The sequence below is a fragment of the Leptinotarsa decemlineata genome, unplaced genomic scaffold (assembly GCF_025532065.1).
Source record: "Leptinotarsa decemlineata unplaced genomic scaffold, Ldec_3_MD MMD2_tig00026354_RagTag_RagTag, whole genome shotgun sequence".
Taxonomy (NCBI): Eukaryota; Metazoa; Arthropoda; class Insecta; order Coleoptera; family Chrysomelidae; genus Leptinotarsa; species Leptinotarsa decemlineata.
The window spans coordinates 24,087,495-24,110,483 of record NW_027412702.1 but is presented as its reverse complement, the minus strand read 5'-3'; the positions used below and the strand labels follow the sequence as shown (position 1 = coordinate 24,110,483).

Here is a 22,989-nt window from a genome sequence, read left to right as displayed (position 1 = left end):
ATGATAGTACAGCCTGATATTGAAAGCGCTCGCATATAATAACTAGAAGTTATTAGAGCTTCAAATCCGTTTTGTAAACAAATGTTAATATTGAAATACTGAAAATAAAGGAAAATTAGTTGCATCAATCAAAAAAATGTTTAATATGTAGTCATTTCACTTACTTTTTACCGAATCTTTCGGTATGCTAATTTGGTACATGTTCAAAACTTTTTCGCTATTTTCCATCAAAGCATAACAACTCACCGCCCATATAACAATCAGTATGAAAATTTTGAAACCATTAGCGTAAACTTTCAATTGTACCTTACTTTCCGATTCTTCTCTGGAAAAAAATTGATTGTGTATACGTAATCGAGTCAATAAAGAGATACAAGCGATAGAAACAAGATTTGAAGTATACTCTAGGAATAGAAAATCAAAGTATGTATGGAACTCGTAACTGGTCAATTCCAATAATTTGTGGATTCATAATTCATGTTTCAACTATGGTTCAACTTCTCGCCTTTACATTCAACCTCATTTAAAAATCATAATACCGGTTGGGAGAATAGATGAGAAGTCAAATATCAGTATAGTCTGTCCATTCTCAATTGGAACAGCAAAAAAAATAAGATTACAGTCATAAACATTTCTTGTCTGTAGTCCCTAGTCGTCCAGATAGTTAGTAAACGTGCTATAAAACGTAGTTGAGGAATAAAGGGTCAGCTAGCTGGACTGGCTGAATACTAATTTTTTGTCCGTTTCACAATATTTCTTTATCAGTGCCGTGTGTTCGTGGGGTTAGGTGAGGTAGTTAGTGGTTTTGCAAACCGATTTCTGAAAACGTTTTCTAGAGATCAATTACCCTAACACCAAACTGAAATTTTTGCACTCGACGCGCGTTTCGCTAACAAGGTTAGCATTTTCAGGAGAAGCTAATCTAAAGACAAGGGTTAGCTGTTTATATACCTAAAGTTTTTTGGTCCGAGGTGGACTTTGTTTGTTAAATGATGATTATCCTAATTGATTTTTCGGTAATCAACTAGTGGCACCACTACCTGCAAATTAATTTATCAACAATAGATTAAAAAGCGGACAAATTAATTTGCAGGTAGTGGTTCCACAAGTTAATTGCCGAAAAATCAATTAGGATAATCATCATTTGACAAAAAAAAGTCCACATCGGACCAAAAAACTTTAGGTATATGAACAGCTAACCCTTGTCTTCAGATTCAGTATCAATTTGCTTCTCCTGAAGATGTTATCTTTGTTAGCGAAACGCGCGTCGCGTGCAAAAATATCAGTTTGGTGTTAGGGTAATTGATCTCTAGAAAAAGATTTCAACTTTTACACTAAAGGTTCCAATCTTATCGTTTAAACCGATTTTTGTAAAAATCTTAGTGTTTTTGGGTACTTTCATCAATATGGCTTTCTGGAGACCTTTTGAAACAAATGATAACATTACGTGTGAGGAATCTGTGTCAATCGACAGGGATCCGGAATTTGAAAATAAGGACTTACATGTTCAAATTCAGCGAGTAATTTTAAATATTCATGAATGCTTGAAGAAGGAAAACTGTCACACTTCACAGAATGCTATTGTGAATAGAATATGCGAATTAACGAAAATATCTCGTTCGACAGTTCTTCGAGTCATTAAAATAGGGGATGTCATTGACCATGTAATGAAACGAAAACAAAGGAATAAAAAATTCACAAACGTTGATGATGCTACAAAATATGTGATTCGGCGAACAATTTATGGTATATACCAAAAAAATTAAGTACCAACCTTGGAAATGATTTGGTATAAATAACTCGACTATCCTGATTACAATTACAAATCGTCAGAAACTCTACGAGGTGACTAATTGTCTTGTCGTTTCAAATATAAAAAATGGAACAATCAGATGGTCATACTGGAATCGACACGCATTGTTTAACTACAAGAATATTCGAGGGGAATGAGAAGCTACCGAGAATCCAGCAGACATATAATCTACCTCGACGAAACTTGGTTTGACACCCATGATGTCAAATATGGCTGGGTAGACGAAATCAAGTATTGTGCTTTGAACACACCTTCTTCAAGGGGAAAACGTGTTATAATTTTGCATACCGGGAATGAAAGTGGTTTTGTACCTAACGCTTTGCTTCTGTCGGCCAAAAATATAAACGATTCGTCTGCTGATCACTACGAAGATATGACTGCGGCTTTATTCGAAACCTGGTTCAGTGAGCAGCTTCTCCCAAATATTCCTCCAAACTCTGTTATTGTTATGGTTAACGCTTCGTATCATTCTCGGTTATTGACTACAATACCAAACAATAACACAAAAAAAACAGATATTGTTGATTTCATGCGAAATCATGCCATGGAAATACCCGAAAAGATTCCAACGAAAAAGGTATCACTGGCGACCATAAAACAACGTAATTTCAAAAAAGAGTATATTATTGATTCGATATGTGAAACACGTGGTCATATCATCTTACGTTTGACTCCATACTATTGTGTGTTCAATCCAATTGAAATGGTTTGGGCCAAATGGAAGAAAGCTTGCGGAAATGTAATCAGTCACCGACTTTGAATGCTGTAATGCTTGACAATATAAGGCGAGTGGTGAATGAAGTAGGTAATAGTGATGTCTGGAAGAACTGTGTGGCCCACGTTATAAAAGAAGAGAACAAATATTATGTGCAAAGTTCCATAAATCCGATCGTTATTCAACCCGATGATGATTCCACCTCATCCGAATATAGCGAAGAATTTTGATTTTTCTAGCAATTTTGTTGTCCTTTATTATTTTGTAAATATATGTTTGAAGAGAATTCGGTGTGGTTATTTGTGTTTTCATTGTATTTTAGAGTTTTCGACTCGGATATCAACTACCTTAAATTTCGAAGTTTTTCATAATTACCCATGGTGGAAAAAATCAGTTGAGATAACTTTTTCATTGGGTGCTTGCTCAATTGCTATGATTGTAAGAATAAGTAACTGAAAAACTACCACTGAAAAATAATATGCCGACGCTTATGTCGAGGCGGAAATTCCTTATCTGTGCTGTTCCAATTGGTATTGGAAATACTATACCATACTTCAACAAGGATTCCAACCTATCCTTCGATACAGTAATGACAATTTTTAAAACTATAAATAGTTGAACAAAAAGATAATACAAAGCTTTTCATCAAAACAAATATAATCGCCAGTGTTACACGTCAATGAATTATAAATTTGTACCTACAGTTTTTCCATAATTAATACTCACGTTCGGCTTCCTAAAAATACTGAATGGTTAATATTATTCTCGTCTATCTCTAGTTCATTGATATTCAGAATATGCCTTTTCGGGGTTGGAGCCTCGACCGTTATGATTATTTGAGGGTCATTTGTTATTTCTTCATTCTTGAGGACTTTTTTGAAGCTGCGGAAAAAAGATTCAGAAAGATGTCTATCACATCAGGAAAGTTTTTCAAAATAATAACCAGGAATTCAATACTACATATTAAGTATAACATACTATACTTTGAAAAAAGAGTGAAGAGTGAAGAGTGAAAAAATCCTAAATCGCGAGTGATTAATGAAACAGAAGATGAAAGAAAAGCTGGGGTCAAAAAGATCTTTATTTCGGGTGACACAGACTTATGGTACTTCGGCTACTTTCACGAAATGAGGAATACTCAATATGCACACAAAGAGGCACTTTCTGACACAATGATAGATTTTTTCAACTATCTTTTCCTGGGAAATGAAAACAAATTATGATTTACAATTTAAACACCTTTTACGTTATTGAATTTTTGAAGTCTACATAATTTTGTTTCTGCTCAGCAGTACGACATCGCGTATTATAATTTTCTCAGCTGGTGTAGACTTAAAAACGTCGAAGAAAATTTCAGCAAAACCGTCTTCTCAGCCTATCTAGAAGAGAAATCAAAAATATGGAACCCGTCAACTGTGTGGAGCAAGTTTTCAATGATAAAGTCGAGTACAAGCAAATATTTCAAGGAAATAGCATTCTTAAAGCGGAAAATGAAAGTTATAGGCCCAAACAATTGAAAACTCCTACGTTTGAATAAGTCCAGAGGTTTATAAATGAGGCGCCAGATGAAAAATATTCGAAGATAAAAGTTGCTACTATGGCATTTATTAATAGAAGACATTTAAATATTGGTTATATCATTGATTGTTCAAATTTCAAATACAAAAACGAAAATATGTCGTTCTTTATGGATTGTTGGAAAAAAACATTGACTATTTTAATAAATACATTGCATTAAGCCCTTCTGTTACCAATCATCCACATTTTTTTCTGAAATACTCATATTATAAATGCAGTGCCAATCCAGTTGTTATAAACATGTTTGGGAAAATGTCCTCTACTATTGCTGAGTTTCTGAACCTCCCGGAACCAAAGGAATATGCAGGTCACTGTTTCTGAAGGTCTTCTGCTTCTTTGCTAGCAGAATCAAAAGCAAATATAACGGACATTAAGAAGCACGGAGGATGGAAGTCTACAACAGTAGCTGAGGGTTAATCAATCTATTTCTTATAAAAACACTATTGCTGGAAGAATAATCCCAACAACTAGCTCCAGCGTTACAGCATCATCCTCTTCACTTCAAGAATTAAATGTTAATGCCCATGAAATTGTCAACTCAGATAGTTCACATATATTACAAGGCTCTTCAACATCGCAAGGTACCTATTAATATCAGCAGTTGTTCTAATTGTATTTTTCTTATTATTGTTCATAAATAATAATAATAATGTGATTAATGTATATAATACATTTGTTACAGATTTTAATTGTATCTATATCTATTGTTCATAATAAAACTTCCTTGAAAATTGAATAATTATGTTTTGTTAACTGCTATTTGGTCGAAAAAAATCGTTTTAAAAATACTTTTAACACGCTACTTTGTAAACATCATCTTTCAATACTCTTGACAACCATTAAAAATGTCACTTTTAATGACAGTTGTCTAAAAAAAATTTTGTCATTGCTAACATATTTATGAAATCTGTAAGAGAATTCTTATATAAACTAGAGCCCTACAATAGTGATGATTATTTTCTGGTCTGTAGAAATGAATGAATCAAATTGTATTCAAAATCACGCTCGCCATATATACCGTGTGACACAGACTTATGGTACACCCCCCTTTTTTTCTTTATTCGTTCACCTATGTTTACGGAACTATTGATATTGATTATGCTTACAAAGAGGCACTTTTTGACGTAATTTGAGATTTTTTTCAAGTTCCGGTTTTTCCGGAAATCTTATCAACGCCTAATTTTTAAATAGAACACTCTGTATATTATTACATTCTTGAAATCTACACATTTTTCTGAATCCAATGATACCCCATACTTGATATTTTGAGTGTTAAGACGCTCGATCTAAAGAGCCACAATATGACGGACATTTCAAAATATTATTTGAAATTCGAAGCTATTCATTTTGAAAGTTTCATTTTTAGATTAGTATGTACACACATTGATATTTTTACAATTTTTTTGACGTATTTCTCAGACATAAATATTCTGCCACTCCTATGAATGATTATAAAATACTCTGTTGAAATAAAAGGTGGGGGATATTTTTAATTTGCTGAATTATCAAGTTATGCCAAGTATTAACAACGCCCTCTCATGGGAATCGGGTTATTATTTCAGCAAGATGGGGCTCCTCCTCATTGAGTAGTACCAGTTCGACAGTTCTTTGGTAATAACTTTCCGGATCGATCGATTTGAAGAAAAGGTTCTACAGAATGCCCACTCAGATTCCCTCATTTGACCCCAGTGGATTTTTTTTCTGTGATTTCGATATTAAATATTTGATGAAGTAATTCCAAAAATGTTAGAGGCTTGAATAAAGAATTGAAAGACCTAACTCGACTATCATTTCTATTTGAAATTTTCGATATGAGGCTTATTGCGGGAAGAAGTTGATTTTGTCGTAGAAATGTGTCTCCCCTAATTATTTTTGTTGTCTCAATGTCAAATAACCAGTTCAAGGTGGCACGTTTCAACTTAATAGAAAATAGATACATACCTAACTGCCTTATGAATATTTGTCGAGTCTATGACGTCCTTTATTGTTTCCCATGAATTCCGCAATCCACAAGCAATTACTGACGGTCTTCTAGAACTCCCAGGATACGTATCCTCAGCCATTTTATTTTTATTACTAACAAAAATTTCCTTCTATGTTTCGTGTATCATTACATATGTTGTTCAGACCATTAACTGTTGTCAATAATTATATGGTTCATTATAATGGAGTGGGTGATATTTCACTATCAGGCTTGTTTACTTTAAACGATCTAAGAGTGTGTCCAACTTGAATTTCCGTGAAAGCTCTGATGAAGCGCTTGTTTTTCTCTCTGTTGTCCAATTTTCCTTTTATGGAATAGAACATGTTCCTAGTTCAATAACTGATGAGCCATCTGCTTACTAAGGATTGTTTTCGATAGGTCTAAATTTAGTGGGTCTAATCGACCTACACTGCAACCCACGTGGGTTTATTGTGGCTCACACCCGCTATGTTACGAAGCCGGTGTGACTTTTGTGTAGTGATCTTCCAGGTCAAATGGTACGAGTGAAACTAACAAACATTGAAAACATGATTTCGGTCTGCAACGGGACAGACTATGTGCTATGTTGTTTCATCACTTTCCAGAGAAACATGGTACGCGATGTTTCCTGACAGTACAAGACTCTTGATTCGAACAACAGTGCCCTGTAAGTAGGCCTTTTAGACAACGTAGGCCATCCCTGCTGTACTTCATCAATTGTTTGGTAACAATCTTCGCGGAATGCCTCGGAATGGGCTAAGTCTAAAATATTCTACCAGAATTCTATTCTATTCAGGAACAATTAGGAATTTCCACGTTGCATTCAAAAGTCAACCTATTTCTACTGATGAAATCTGGGTCAGATCTAAACAGCGCTTTCAGGTATTGGATCATGAATGCATTGCTTTTGAACTCTGGTATCTAGTTGCCTGTTCAAATGAAAGCTACAGAAAAGTAAAAAAACGCTTTTGGGATTCTATCAAATACTTTCCGGCAGACATTTGTGCTAGTTTTGGGGTGGAGTGGAATGGAGTGGAGTGACAATGTAAAAACAAAACAAAAACATGTTTGAAGGGTTGAACACGAATATTTAGGGATGGAAATCAAACATTGTTTGTTTGTAGATAGTTGAATGAACCATATTTGCCTGACAAATATTTTTATCGCAATTTTTTCTCAATTATGCTTCCGTCAATCAATACACTTCTCGAAGTTGAAAATTCATATAAAAAACCTGTTTCTCAAATTGAAGCCTGGATTTCTTTCATTCCTTGGAGCTATTTCTTGCGCTATTTTTTTATATTACGTACTGGTACTGAAGAGGGAAAGAGGCAAGTGTCTTATTCCGAAACAACGGATATCATCCATTGAGTTTGACAGTGTTCAATGTTAGTGAAATTTTACCTCTTTCATATACTAGGATATTGTGTAGGAATCCTGTTAATTATATCTGATTCAATTCTATTACGAATGTTTCAAATACAAACTGAATAGAAAAAAGGGCTTTTGTATAATTGAATGTTCATTTTTTCTTTCATGTGATCCAATGTTTATATGAAAGTAATTGTTTCTACAAATGTTTGTGAAGAGTTTATTTTGAAAATAATTGCTTTCTTCCTTTCTTTGGAAGATTCCCACATTTTTTTTATAAAGATAGAGAAGTAGAAACGCAAAATATTTTTTTCATTCTACACTCTAAAAAAAAAAAGATTGTTGTCCTATGTCATTGGCACGTATATCCAATAGAAGTGTTTCTGACAGTAGGTTAGATAAATGCCTATAGAATGATTAAATCAAATCACCATTACAAGTTTTATTCAATGAAGTCAAGATATCATTCTTTGTAGAATTTATCGAGGTTTACATCTGGAGCTACCAAATTTTCAAGTTCTGTTTTAGTATGTTCTTCTCACGAATCATCTTTAGCATAGCATTCATTAATTGGCAAATTTGGAGAGAAAATTGGCAATTCAAAAAGTATCAGATCTGGAAAGTGTCAATTGAGATATCTTTCTCCTTCGGCACCATTACATCGTCGTAAGAATGTTTTTATAGTCTGCATGTACCTATATATTCGAACCTAGTCAGTGAAATTACAAACAGTTCTTGAATAATTTTTTCAATTAATGATTTTTCTATTCTTCATCCCAACTAACCAAAACCGATACGAATCCCTTCATACATAATTCAAACTTGTTTTCTTTGAAAACAGTCTGCATAACTATAAGCTCCGCAAAATCGATCTAGTTGTCCCAAAATTATATTGCACTCATCCAGGGCCATCGCCATGGGGGAATGGGGAGGCTTCCCCCCTGCTTTTTCGACTTGGGAAAAAGTTGGGAAAAGTTGGGAAATTTTGGGCCGTGAAGAAAAAAATAATAGTAAAAAAATGAATGAAAATTTTAAAAAAATGAGAGAAAAGAAAGGGAGAGGTAATACGAAAAGGGAAAGAACCGGGAGAAGGTTGGGATTATCCAACATGCATAACTCGGAGACCCCATACTTTGAAATTCTGAGTTGTTTGAAAACTTCAAAAAAGTTTAATTTCTCCCAAGTAAGAGAACAGTCCTGAACAGTCCACAAATTTTGAAGTGACAATTTTACAAAATTCCCAACTTTTCGCTGTTTTTCCGACTTGGAAAAGTTGGGAAATTTCGGGCCGTGAAGATAGAAAAAATAATAGTAGAAAACAATAAGCACAATATTATTTAAGTGTTGTTTCCTTTCATTTGTATTGAATATTCCTATACATGGTAGATATGGTGAAAGACCAAGGACCTTGGTCCAAAGAAGAATAATTCACATTATTATTTTTATAATTACCAAATTTCTTTTTGTTTGTGCATACCGTAACGGGCATAAGCATTCTGCCAATCTTTGGATAGCTAAGTAAGAAAATTAATATATTATAGTAGTAACTAATCCCTCGGCTTTCATTTCTTCGAAAGTTGGGAAATTTTGCTGGTGAAGTTGGGAAAATTTGGATTCCCTCCCTCCCCCCGGTTTTTCTTTTCGCTACGGCCCTGCACTCACCTTATATTTTTAGCAGAATAAAGGTATAAGTAAAGATTGAAAGGTAAAAACAATTCAAAGGGTGTTTACTCTAGTAGATAGATTCTTGAAACTGTTTGGGTTTTTAATTGTTACATTTTGAATCAATTCATTCCTGGTTACTACCCGATTTGAAAAACCTCCAACAATAATTCAATAGATATAACTGAAATCTCCGACGTAAGTGAATTCAAATCATTTAAAAACAGTAGCTAATTCCAATATTCACAACTTCTCAAAATTGTAATTCAATGAACTTAATTATTGTTTGTGAAGTATTATCAATACAATCAGGTATATTGAATATTGAATATAATTATTATCAATATTAGGTTATGTTTCAACACGAATATGAATATGAATTTAATCACCAAACTCACCTCAAATTTAAATCTTTATCCATTTTGACACCAGTATGTTTATTTTTAATGTTAATTGTTCTTTTTCACATCACCTGCAATTCATCTTCATGCTGTGCAGTATCAAGCTATGATAAAGACTGGGCACTGACTATGAAATAAATTTTTTTCTAATTCTCAGTTTTTGTTGAAAAAAATTACTCCGCCCAGGTTTACTCAAGAATTCCGTAGGAACGCTATTAAGGATTGATAGCAAGGTAAGGCAACCGTAAAATATATACGCTAACGTAGGTACTGTCTTTGATAAACCATATATTTTTAGTTGTTGATTCATATAAAAGTGTCAATCCTATAATGAAATTTGAATTTGGGACGAATTTATAATTTCAAGTTTGAAAATTGTTATACTTTCGTCAATCTACAATCTACAACAGAATATCCGATGTCGTATGAGCTGCGTGGCAAATAGAGCCGTCCTGTTGAAACTACATGACTTTGGTTTCCAGATCATCACATTCAGGCTTAAAGAAATGGGTAATCATCGACCTTAGTGCTCGCCGTTGACAGTGATAACCTGGCCAACGTCGTTCTCAAAGAAATATGGACCGATGACGCCACCAGCCCAAAATACACACCACACAGTGACTTTATCGGGATGCATGAATGTTCTTGGATCTTATGTGGACTGGTATCGTCCCAAATTTGACAATTTTGTTTGTTCGCGTACCCATTCATCCAGAAATGGTTCTCATCGCTGAAGATGGCAACTGCTCCAGAGCCCTTTCAGCGAAGACACTTAGTACTCTTGGTAGGACGATTACGGCGACCTTAAAATAATAATAATAATTTTATATTTTGTTGCACGAGTTGTTGAATGATATATCCGTACATGGTGATTTGGAAAAAAAGACTAAATAAATAACAACTAATTTGACAGATTTAGCTTCAACAAGATGGCCGTTATCAATTGTCACAGTTCGAAGGCCCTGTTGAAAGACCCGATATATCATTATGAAATATTTGTGAAATGATTTCTTTATGTTCTTTGGAGTCAGTTCCTGGCAACTTCCTTTTTCACAACAAGTCACAGGGAATATAGTTTCCTTCCAAATGAAAGATTTTGGTTTTATGACTTTAATTTCTCGCTAACAGCCTCTTTGTAAGTTATGTGGTCTCCATACAGATTGAAATCTACATTAACGCACATATCGCTATAATTAAATATGTCTGGCTTCTTCTTATTTACTGGTCTTATTTACTTATCTATCTGTTGCAAACAACTTCATTTTCATGTTTCACGAAACCAGCTTCATGAAACAAGTTTCTGCAGTGTGAAACGCGCCTAAGTGTAAGCACAGAATCCCACAGAATGTTAATTATTCTGTGGCTTAAGTTGGTTACTTGTTGTTGGTACAATTCATTATTTCATTGTTGCAAGCTTGTTGGCTGTTGGCTTGTTCACAAACCACCTAATAAGTAGTTTGTGGGCTTGTTCAGTGAGTAATAATTATTTTTTAGAGGTTTCGTACTGGTGAAATAATACAAATAGGAATGGATAAATATCCTAGGCTGGTAAAATGTGATCATAGTGTAAATATCGAAATTAATTCAAGTCCGGTAAGTTGATATAAATTGAGGACTTTTTAAAGAGACGTGTTGAACCTATTGTTTGTTATCAAAAATATATCGATTGACCTTGTAAAAATTGTTGCAAACTTTTTACAGTTCACTTTAGGTAGATCATGGAATTGTAATTATGTGATACTGGCTGAAAGCATTTCTAGAATCCATTGCAGCCTTGAAAGAGTTGGCATCCATTGGATTTTGAAAGACACTGTATGTATCCCAATCTCATTGAATGATCAGAATTATAATGGTAATCTTTTCCAGAGCACAAATGGAACGTATATAAATGGTATGGTAATACAATCCAGGGGGAGTCGTCGATTAATGAATGGTGACATTATCAACTGTGACAGACAAAATGAACAGTATATATTTCATTTCGTTCCGAGATATAATGTTTGGTATGAACAACAAAGTAGAGTAGCTTATCCTCTTCCAAGTGAAATAGATATTTATCCAAATTCTTATTCAACTGTTACTCCATATACAAGTGTCCCTACATATAGAACAAAATCTACATTCAGAACAAATCGTACATATAGAATACATCGTTCATATAGAACAGAGCTTGCATATACAGCTGTCCCCACATATCGAACTGATAATGTCCCTGGATATACAACGTATCCTGAATATACAAATAACGCAGTACATACAATGAATCCTGATTACACAACACTTTGTTCGTATTCAACTGTTCGTGATTATGCATCTGAACCCGAGTATTCCACTGGTAATGAAAATATAATTGTTCATGAACGTTCAGTTGTTCCTGCTTACAGAACTGTTCGTGAATATACAACGGTTCCTGCTTCTCCAACTGATACTGCATCTATAGAAGACAGTCCTTCTTCAGGTATAGTATTTGTTACTGAAATAATAGTAATGTTTTTTTGAACTTAACATTTTGAATAACAAACTGGTTGGGCAAAGAATCAGAAAAATCTCTTTTTGTCAGTGTCTCAAACTTATTAAGTTCATCGAGGGTTCCTCAAACATTATTTCTTATATTTTACTTTACACTTGCACAATTATAGCACTATGTGAAAGAAAGGTTTTAGCTTTCTACTTCTTCATCTTCATACAAACAATGTGGGAATCTTCCAAAGAAAGTAATTCATTCAAAGATGGACAATATAACTGGAGTTTTTTCGCAACACCAAATCGTTATTTTAACACCTCGACACGTGTTTCAATCACCAAGTAATCTTATTCAAGAGGAAGATCAAACTTGATCACTTGTTGATTGAAACACATGTCGAGATGTTAAAATAACGATTTGGTGTTGGGAAAAAACTCCAGTAATATTCATTACTACACCAAAGGTTCCAAACAGTACATCACAAATATGAAGAACAAGAAAGCCAAAACCGTTCTTTCCCAAAAATTGATTTCTCCTGAAAGTACACCCATTTCAATGTAATTAAAGCTATACAATATAAGAAATATTTTTATAGAGCCCTGAAGACTTGATGAAATATTAAATTTTGGCAAAAAATATATATGTTTTCTACAATTTTTCTGATCCTTGACTGAACCTTTTCATCAATTAAAATGTTATTTGGATCACTAATCTGCCACGGAATATAACATTATAATTTTTCTCAGAAGGTCAACTCTTTCTAGCTTTTGAAAAGTTTATAATCACACGTATTTTTGTTGAAAAGTCTAAATTTAGTACTTCCACTTAAAAATCATAAAATGACACCATCTCATGATTACCTGCTCTGAAATATTTTTTTCATCCAAAACTTAATTTTCTCACTATTATAACTTTTTCAGCAAACTATAATATTTCATCAGTTCGGACTTCCATTGTCTAATATAATATAAATTGATTTGAAATTCCTGAAAAAATATTAACGAGATTAACCGAAAATAACAATTTTATTTGAACAAAAAAACTGAAATTACATAGAAATAACATAAAACCAAACAACAACAAAAAAAATAAAAATTGAAATATTAATAAAAGCTGAAAATTATTTTCGGTTATTCTTTTTAATATTTTTTCAGGAATTTCAAATCAATTTATATTATATTAGACAATGGAAGTCCGAACTGATGAAATACACCACAAAACATTGTCAACCACCTTCAAACAAACTTTATAATATTTAATTGTTCTTGAAACGAACACTTTCATGAAAGAGTTTTCAATTGGTTCTTTTGGCATTGTCACAAAACTCAACCTGAAATGAAGACTATGTTGTCAAACTTACCTATATGGCTCTCAAAAACATATGTAATGCAACCATCGTTCTTGTCTTCCTCCAGATAAAAATGTTATCTACATATGCCTTTGAGACTTAAAATCTTCATATAGTGATTTTTTTTAATTGAATCACTCATGTTGTTTGAGTAAATATTGTTTGATATTTTTTTTGAAACATTGGGGAACTATTTCTTTTTCTAATTTATATATTAATAATCAAAGTTTCCAGATAGCCTCACACTCAGAAATCCGATGGCATGTATGTGATGGCAGATCAAAATATAAAAAATATAAGTGTACAATTTAAGAAAATTATTATAAAGTACAGACCACAGCTTGAGATTATATACATTCGGGACATCCCGCTTCTTGCTCACTGCAAGAATGAAAGTGAACACCAAGAACATATACAGGGTGGTCGAAAACTTGACATGGAGTTTTTGGGTACTAATCTTGCAAATCCGAAAAAACTCTCGGATAGGTCGATTTCACAGGTCTGCGAAAAAAAAATTTTGTCAGCTGCATGAGATATTTTTACTGAATTATATGTTTTGAAGTGCGCTGATTTCAAAAGTGATGGCCATTTTTTTCTATCACATAAGGATTTTTTGCAAATTCAAACACAAAAAATTGGTTAAAACATTCCTTTATTCAAAATTTTCAAAGCAAACGAAACAATATTTTGATACATATACTTATTCATGATCTTTATGAAACCTCTTCTTCTTTTCCTTGATACTTTGACGTGTCCTTTTCCGATTTCCTATCAGTTTCCCGCTTAAGCAGCCAACAATAGTCAGCAAGCATAGTGACATCCCATCGCCCTTGGTACCTTCTCTCAATATCACGGACATCCTGGTGAAATCGCTCCCCCTGCTCTTCACTGTAAGCTCCCAAGTTTTCAGGAAAATAGTCTATGTGAGAGTGTATAAAATGGACCTTCAAGCTCATCTTGCAGCCTTGAGCTTCATATGCTGCTAGCATCCGTTGCACAATGGTTTTATAGTAAGGATCCTTAGTATTTCCCAAAAACTTTCGTACTACGTCCTTGAACGATACCCAAGCTTCTTTTTCCTTCTCATTCGTAGTTTCCACAAATGAAGGGTCCGTTAAAAGTTTTCTTATGTCGGGGCCGGTGAAAACTCCCTCTTTCAACTTTGCTTCTGATAGCTTCGAGAATTTTGTACATAAATATTTGAAACAGTCTCCATCCTTTTGCAGCGATTTTACAAATTGTTTCATCAACCCAATTTGATATGGAGAGGGGGCAACAAAACCTTTTCTGGTGGTACCAAGGTAGTGTTTATAACATTTTTCTCTCCAGGTTTTAAAGTTTCTCGCGATGACCAATCACTTTTTTCCAGTGCTGTTCTATGGTTCTGCTATCCCACAAGCATAAGAAGCATTGATATTTGGTATAACCTGCCTGCTGATCCAAAAGCATTGTCAGTATTTTGAAGTCCCCACAAATCATCCACTGATGGTCTTGATACTTGATTTTTTCCAGGATAATAGCCAAATCGTTGTAATCTTCTTTCATATGCACAGAATGTCCAATCGGAATCGAGGCAAATTTATTTTCATTGTGCAATAATACTGCTTTAAGGCTAGTCTTAGATGAGTCAATGAATAGGCGCCATTCAGATGAGTCATACTTTATATCAAAGCGATGTATGAGTTCTTCCACATTATTGCAGAAAACTAAATTTCCTTCTTTTGAGATAAACTGGGTAAATTCTTTTTCTCGGTGTCTGTACCAGTAGAAAGAAGTGCCAGGTGATAAAAGGTTTTTATTTTTTAATCTAGAACCTAACAGTTTGGCTGCATCTTTTGAAAGACTTAAATCTCTTACTAAATCATTGAGCTCACCTTGACAAAATAGTTGGGGCCTTTCATCTTCGTCCTCCAACTCACTAGGGTATTCATCCAAACAGGAAGGTGGCTGCGGGATAGATATCTCGGAGCTATGGGGCACTGGACGTATAGCTGAGTCAAGATTAGGATAACTTATGTTTCTTTTGTTTTTTGAATTGAATCCCTTTACGTCAACTGAGCAGAAGTAGCAGTCAGTGAGTGGTGTGATTTTTCTGCTCACGCCATGTCATAGGAATTCAAAATCGAAATGCATTTTTCTTTCCCTCAAACCACAAACAAAGATCTTTTTCGCATCTTCTACCCACCTTATGCGGGGCTCATGGTTTATCTTGATCACCAATTTTTAATATAAAGTAGGCAAAATAAACTTTCCGTACAAAATCGTACAAAAATCCGTACAAAATCTCTGTTGACTTTTAATAGTGAATTAACCACAGATATAACAAAAACTGTTTGGAGAAATAACACAACCCCTTGTAGCCATGATTAACAGACAACGGCACTATTCACTTGAATATCAGTATGTCTACTGAGAGCTTTTCTTTGTTTCAAGCGATATACACCAAAATAACGGGAAAATATTGTAGCAGAGAATAAAAAATGAGAAATCAAATCAAAGAAGAAATGATTACCGCTATTTTTCTTTAAAAATTATGTGCTTAAATTTTAGTTTGCATATAATTGTGTAAAAGTGTACGTCATTTGACTTGTCGCAACATGTTAAAACATTCCCTGTCTCACCAACAGCTCAGGTTGTTTTTCTCCATTATCAAATAAAAATCATATACTTTCATTGCCAATGAACATAGATACTGCAATATACATAAAAACTTATGTGATATAATAATTTGAATATTTTTTCTGTTTTTGGGAGGTCAAAATCTGTAAGAAAATGTAAAAAAATCCTATGCAGTTTTTTGGTCGCAGACCTGTGTTTTTATTGGGGGGGGGACAGATTTTTTCCCATTTACAGCGTCGTCACTTCAACCCCGGAGCAGTATATTCCGGAAGAACAAAATGTAAAAATCGCACATATGTTGAAAGATTCGCTACGCAAAGATATTCAAATGCTCATCAGTGGAAGTGCAATTTCATAAACAAAAAGTATTATTATTATTATGTTCATTTTGTAGTCCTACATGCCATTTTTTCATTTTTGTAAACTTGAAAATATTTTACATGTTCTTGATGTTAACCTTTCATCGAAGGAGAGTTAAACATAAACCTGGAACAGCAGAACGAAAATTCCTCAAATTTCCTGAAGCTTTTCTATATGAGTCAAATGAATAATATCTCTAATTGGATGGGAAGATTTCTGGATTTATTATATTGCAAATATTCAGTTTGCCTTCATAAATTACTAGTTGAAGATTAATCTCCAGATGTGCAGCTGTGAAATGAGATAAAAAGACTAAGGAAAACTGATCATGAACTTTATGAGAAAAAAAATTGTCAAATATGGATTAACGAAGTCTTACCTTTCAACGTGCGATTCCTAGCATCTCAATCAATATCTGATCAGTGATCCATCGAACTGTAATGGAATTCCTGAGGAAACTATTTTTAGAAGTTATAAATTCAGTACTGAAGGTGATATTGCCTATGCCTTTGAAAATCACTTAACGTCTGTATATGAAGGTTCTACTAATAATATGAAATCTCAAATTAGAAAATGAGGGCTCTTCCATTTTTTCCCATCACAGAAGATGATTTGAGGTTTGCAATAAATACACTTCAACTATGCTTTATATCGATTCACAGGTTCCGATAATTTTTATTCGGTTAGGTTACATTTCAAATCGCTGACATCTACTGAATTTATATTAAAAGTATAAAACGTACCTCCATATAATTTTTATGAACTGTTTTGTGTTGGAATCTGCCTTTTCTCGCAAGAATGTATCTAGTTGGAGGTAGATTCGTTCTGCTAAGTCACATGGATGAAGGGGGTGCAAATAGTTATGATGCTCGCTAGGTGGATCGTGGAGTTATTTACACAGACTACTCAGAATATAAGGGCTGATGACCTTACTCGTCGATGCCGAAGACACCAAAATAAGAAGAATTAATTTGTTCAATGATTTTCAGATGTTTGGGGATATAAAAAATAATAATGTTGACTTCCTCAATGGATAAATGGTGTTATTGTGTTTATTGGAGTCTATTGACAAGGTGTTTGCTGTTTTTAGTTGCTTTCAATTTTGTGCAACCTACAATTGAATAGTTCTTAATTGGAATTTGTAGAACATGGACTACAGTGTGGTAAAAGACCAAAATTCTAAGCTATCAGCTGACACTATAAATACCAGTATTGTTGACTTAACAAGCAAAGCTGTCCTAATTCTTTGAACAGTAAGTCTATATTTATCATTGCCTCTTTATTTCTTATTCTCCCTTCATGGGTGCATGCTCTTATTTCTTATGTGGAAAAACAATCTAAGATTAAAGTTAGTCATCTGAGAACAAATATGGTTGTTAATTAAAAAGGTGAAATCATTGTTTCACTGGAGTAAATGCTTATAATTTGTTTCAGTTATCGCATACCTTCAAACCCACAGAATCCATGACAATATCATGAAATCATCTATTCTATGATATGTATTCTATTCAGTATCATTATTGAATCCTCATTTTGATGTTGTTTTCTTCCAGTTAGACTCCAAATTTCAAAATGTAATTTTCGTTACATTATTCGGTAAGACCATGAAGTGGTTAATATCTAGATTTTTTTAATCAAATAAAAGGAAAACAATAATTTTTTCATGAGAATTGGTAGTCAGAAACATACAAATATTACTTCAATTTGTTTATTGAAATTTTTGTTTACAAAAGGTAAAATTCAGCTCTTCATAAATATTTTGCGACCTAGAGTGTTAAGAACAGCTTCCCAAGAAATCCAAATAGCAAAGGGATGGAGAGTAAACTCCAATTCACTAGTGATAACATAAAATATTGCCATTTATGTATAAGAAAATATCTTAACTTATCTCTTTGATTTCCAGTATTTTTGTGTTGATGCTAGTGTCACCTTGCGGCAATGATTTCGAATATAATTTCTTTCTTGTGATTAGTAGAAAATTAAATATAATACCCACTTTCAGCGAGGATCAAAAAATTTGGAGCTTTTGATTTTGCAAAAGAATGCTGCAAAATCTATCTTTGATTACTCGTTCTATTTTTAATTTACTGTTTTAGTTCAATTTCCGGTTATAGTGCCTACAGAAGTAGCAGGTCCATCAGATACTCCTCTAGATTGTACAATGAAAAGGGAAATGCCCAAAGCAACAAGTAGTTCAGAAACTGAGAATGGGGAAGTAAGTAACTAGAATATATTCAATTCACTTTTTGAACATTTTTTTATGTTTATTTACAGGAACTCCGAAACGAAATGCAGTGTTCCATATGTTCTGAAATGTTCATTAAGGCGACTACATTGAACTGTTCGCACACATTTTGCAAATTTTGCATTGAAACTTGGAGGAGAAATAAATCTGCTTGTCCAATTTGCAGGGCAGAAATAACATCGATGAATTCAACGTTGGTTCTGGATAATGTCATAGAAATGGTAAAAATATTTTATGTCTATTTATGAATCCACAAAAATATCAATTAGTATGAATATAAGTAAGCTTACTTACTTATACATCTAAAACAGACTGCATTTTGTTCAAAATTAAACTGAATTATGAGATACATATTGACTATCTTGCAAAATAACTAGCAAATGCAATTCGAGTGTTGAGACGTCACTTGAAAATCGATGCACTGAAAACGGTATATTATGGGCCTGTTTATCCTCTGCTGAAATATGGAATATTAGTATGGGGAGGGAGTACACAACTGGACCGTATTTTCATAATGCAGAAACGTATATTGAAAACAATGTTCAACACACACAGACACTTGTCGTGGTACCTTCAAGGGTAACAAAATGCTTACTGTATATGCTATATATATTTATGTTTGTGTACTTTTTGTAAACGAGAACAAATCGAATTTTGAAGATGACAAATATAGGCATGAGTATTCCACCCGAAAGAAATCCAATTATATTGTTCCTAAACATAGATTGAAAAACACAGAGCATGGGCCGCATTACGCATCAATTAAATTCTACAACCATTCACCCTTGGGTATCAAAGAAGATCGGACAAGGCAAATTTTCAAAAAACGTGTTTTCGATCTGTTGTGTGACATTGAGCCATATTCATTACAAATAACCATTTTCAGTCTGTATCAAATTTAAGCTTTCTAATAACTTCAATATTACCTTCTACTCATTAATCTTTGTCTGTGATATTTACTTATTTGTTCTTGTCATTTTTATATACTTATTGTATTTACCTATACCACATGCTTTTATTTATATTAATATTAAGTGACATTTGTAATGTTAATGTAATCATTTCTATGACTTGAGTTTTATAAATTGTTTTAGTTGAAACCTTCAATAAATCTATCTATCTACTCAGACAGTTGAGTCCAACAATGCATTCGTGATTCAACCTAGCACCTCTGATGATATCTATGGCGGGTCGAAACACCGCAGTCGGGTGTTCGATCAGAATGCTTTGTTTTTTGGCTCTGGTTTGAAATGTCACTAACCCAAATACTTTATAGAAACCTCAAGAATATATTTTGTTTCAATTTTTTTTTTTTTTTTTTCGTTTGAGGTTGTACAAAATGGGTCAGAAGAAGTCAAACAACACAGAAAGGAGATATTGGAAGACAGACAGAAATGTGTGGAACAATCAAGACAAGAAAATGGGGGCCCAAGTACAGGTAATTTTTTTTAATTCTTCAGTAATGATAATAATAATATAATTCCTAAACGCTAACTTAACATGTTCAAGGAGAACGTCAATAGAAGTATACACAAGCATACATACAAATGTAAACTGATATATAGAAACTGATATATATATATATATATATATATATATATATATATATATATATATATATATATATATATATATATATATATATATATCACATAATGATGAAAATTAAGATAATATTTTCACTTGTTCAAGAGTAAGGAATACAAGATGACCATTCCAACATTTTTCTTCAACTTATTAGTTCCTGTCAAATATTTGCCAAACAGTAAACATTTTGGTCGTCCATAAATTATATGCCTCCTGTAAATTTGTTCTTCATATTTTCATGAAACGTGTCGTACTGCCTCTATCCTTTTGTTGCATTGCCTGCAGCTGCTCTGTTATACAGACTTATTTTGTTCGGGTGTCCTCTCAGTGGGCAGTGTCCAGGGATTAGTCCTGCAATTATTCTGAGTCGGTCCGTGCTCTGTTGAAGAGAATGAGGTTTTTTTTCAGTTTCCTGAAAAAAACTGTCATTACAAAAATCTTCATATTCTCGAAAGGGTTGATCACCCGAAGATCTATTCAAAAATAGTTTTTAAATTTTCAAAGCATCTCCATAACAATCTGTTGAAGTGTAAAAAAATTTCAAATTAAAAAGTTTGCTCAAAAAGTTACTGCTCAATAGAAACAGATTGATGGCTTGATTTCACATAAATAGATTCTTGATAACTCTACTAAATAATATGAGACCAGATTTTCCCGTATTCAATTTGAGCTCCTTTTTCGAACACCATCAGTAAATTGAAAGACTAATTTTGAAATCAGCGCTCCCTGTAGATCCTTGACGTAAAGTAGAAACAGCATTGATTCCAGGATAAAGCCATGCGGTACTACTTGTTATATTTCACTCATTTGAGGCTAAACCTGTTTATTTTGTTGTGAATTGCTGGAGATTGATAAATTAGTTAATGAGATCACTATTCTATATTATCTCCTAATGATGATGTTAACGAAATGGATGTTGGGAGACAGTGCTTTAGTTGTGGAAAAAAGATTAAATTTTCTCGGTCTGTAGTTTCCTACAGTTGCAATATTGTTTGGCAAGTTTTATATGTAATCCATTTTTTTCTTCTAGAAGAACTAAACAACAATTCAAGGGTAATAGAGTACCCAGACGTCCCATGGGTATTAGAAGTATCCTCAGAAGAATCAGAAAGCAGTGATGAATCAGATTCAGAATGGTATGTTCATTTTTCATTTATAGATCACTTGAGCAATATATTGTGCTTCCCAAAAGTAATTACTGAGTTCTATGAAATTATCGGCAGAAAAATTCTCGGACAGGTCTGTTTCCACTTTTGAATTTTCAACCATTTATATTATCTTCGACCCCTCTTCCCCAAGGGGAGGCAATCCTGACTTGTTCATATTTTGTTCGATAAAACTAGCTCAAACTGACCTCCAGTATTGCAGCCAACGGCAAATTGTAGCGAAAGTAAATTTTGCGAGCTTTGACATAATATACGAGATTAGCAGGGTCGGACGTCCAGTTGCCTTGGATGTTATTTCAATGTTGCAACAAAAAAACACATTCGACTCTCCTGGAGGTTGCTTCACTTCTCGATATGTTGAAAACACAATTTCCGGACTTCTACTTTGATAAATTAGATACATGTCTTATCTTATAACGTATTAACGTTTTTCTTCCGTTAATATTTTTTTTTAATTGTCATTTATCTTTATATACTGGGTGATAATGAAATCCTGGTACATGGTGTCATTCAATTGATTGTAGGGCAAGAAATTTGGAACGGAGGTATAATTCATTGGAACTCATGTAATAGACTTCATTCAGCAATAAATGTTTCAGTGTTTTCCTAAATTTAGTCAGTTCCTTTCAATATTCCATCGATTAAAAAATTGTTGATCTCCCTATTAATGCCTAATTTTTTTTCAAGGTTGCAGGAAGACACCCATATGGTTTACACTATACATAGCTACTGTAATTACTGTGAAGTGAGAGGACACTTGTCCAGTAGATGTCCTTTTAGGCCTCAACTACAACAACAACAACTATGATGATAACGACAAATACAACAACAACTAACTTGTTTTCATATTTAGTTTTGATAAAATATGAATCTATTTCCAGTATTATAATGCATCAGATTAATCACTGGTGTGGAATTTTATATCTGAAATCTGAATCTGAAGTAGTTGAACATAACTAAGTTCAAGAATATCTATTTTGAAAAAGTAATCTTTTACGATATTCCAGTCTGATAATAAAAACTTGAGTTACTATAATTTGTGATATATTCGACTGCTATTTCATATTATACTATTAGTTAGTTTTATATATTTTTTAAATAAATGTTCCCCTGGATTTTTTTCATTCATTTTTTTCAGCATTCAACGTACACATGCACAAAATTACATCTATGAAATAAAACAGATTTCAAAAATGCAATGTAAAATCAATATTCAGGTCAACAAAAACCAAAACAGTCTTAGAGTTAGCTAAGGTCTCTAGAGTAACTTTAACAATACCGAAGTTATACCGGATACCTTTTAACAGGTTGCCAGAGACCAAAAATATACATTCCTGATCCAATATACCAAATAACACTGTATGATAAGACCTGGTGTTGAATCAAAAATGCCCTCTGGTTTTCAATCTTATGCCTAGCAGTGAAAGACTGGCTATGCAACTGACCACCTTGGGAAACCTTTGTCTTTGATATTCGAGGATTGAGTTCTATGTCTATTCCATAGATGGCGTCTTCGTAAGGGGAGATGTCATTGCACTTACTTAATGAGTGCAGTATCTCAACTAACTCTGAGCTAAGAACAAATTCGAGTTGAGAAGTAATGACCTTTCCTTACGAAAATAACATTTTTGGGATATTTTCTACTCGCAGTGAAAAGTATAGTGAGAGATGGGAAGCGATTTTTCATTCAGCAATCG

The 22,989-nt window shown here is 33.4% G+C and overlaps 2 protein-coding genes across 7 annotated transcripts in view; one reads left to right on the top strand and one right to left on the bottom strand.

Moving 5' to 3' along the window:
• Window positions 1-9,658, bottom strand: part of LOC141479878 (P protein-like) — a 36,764-nt gene extending 27,106 nt beyond the window's left edge. For 2 of the 4 annotated variants that reach the window (XM_074184094.1, XM_074184096.1), the window contains exons 1-3: window positions 6,048-6,184; window positions 3,255-3,410; window positions 165-325 (exon numbers count right to left, since the gene is read on the bottom strand). In XM_074184094.1, coding sequence (XP_074040195.1) covers window positions 165-325; window positions 3,255-3,410; window positions 6,048-6,169 — 439 coding nt within the window. In that variant the 5' untranslated portion in view covers window positions 6,170-6,184. Of the gene's footprint in view, window positions 1-164; window positions 326-3,254; window positions 3,411-6,047; window positions 6,185-9,500 lie in introns of those variants that run through there. The other 2 variants (XM_074184095.1, XM_074184097.1) reach the window with 2 other exon arrangements.
• A 1,242-nt stretch (window positions 9,659-10,900) lies between these two features.
• LOC111517456 (uncharacterized) lies at window positions 10,901-22,407 on the top strand. 3 transcript variants are annotated; one of them, XM_074184107.1, is made up of 8 exons: window positions 10,901-11,096; window positions 11,205-11,315; window positions 11,370-11,961; window positions 18,409-18,509; window positions 18,569-18,760; window positions 19,869-19,977; window positions 21,157-21,262; window positions 21,980-22,407. In XM_074184107.1, the coding sequence occupies exons 1-8, from the start codon at window positions 11,031-11,033 to the stop codon at window positions 22,098-22,100; spliced, it is 1,398 nt and encodes a 465-aa protein (XP_074040208.1). In that variant the 5' UTR covers window positions 10,901-11,030; the 3' UTR covers window positions 22,101-22,407. The 3 variants fall into 3 exon arrangements, with proteins under 3 accessions (XP_074040208.1, XP_074040207.1, XP_074040206.1); XM_074184106.1 differs by having other exon boundaries at window positions 18,391-18,509; window positions 21,160-21,262; XM_074184105.1 differs by having other exon boundaries at window positions 10,902-11,096; window positions 18,391-18,509.
• The last annotated feature ends 582 nt before the right edge of the window (window positions 22,408-22,989 follow it).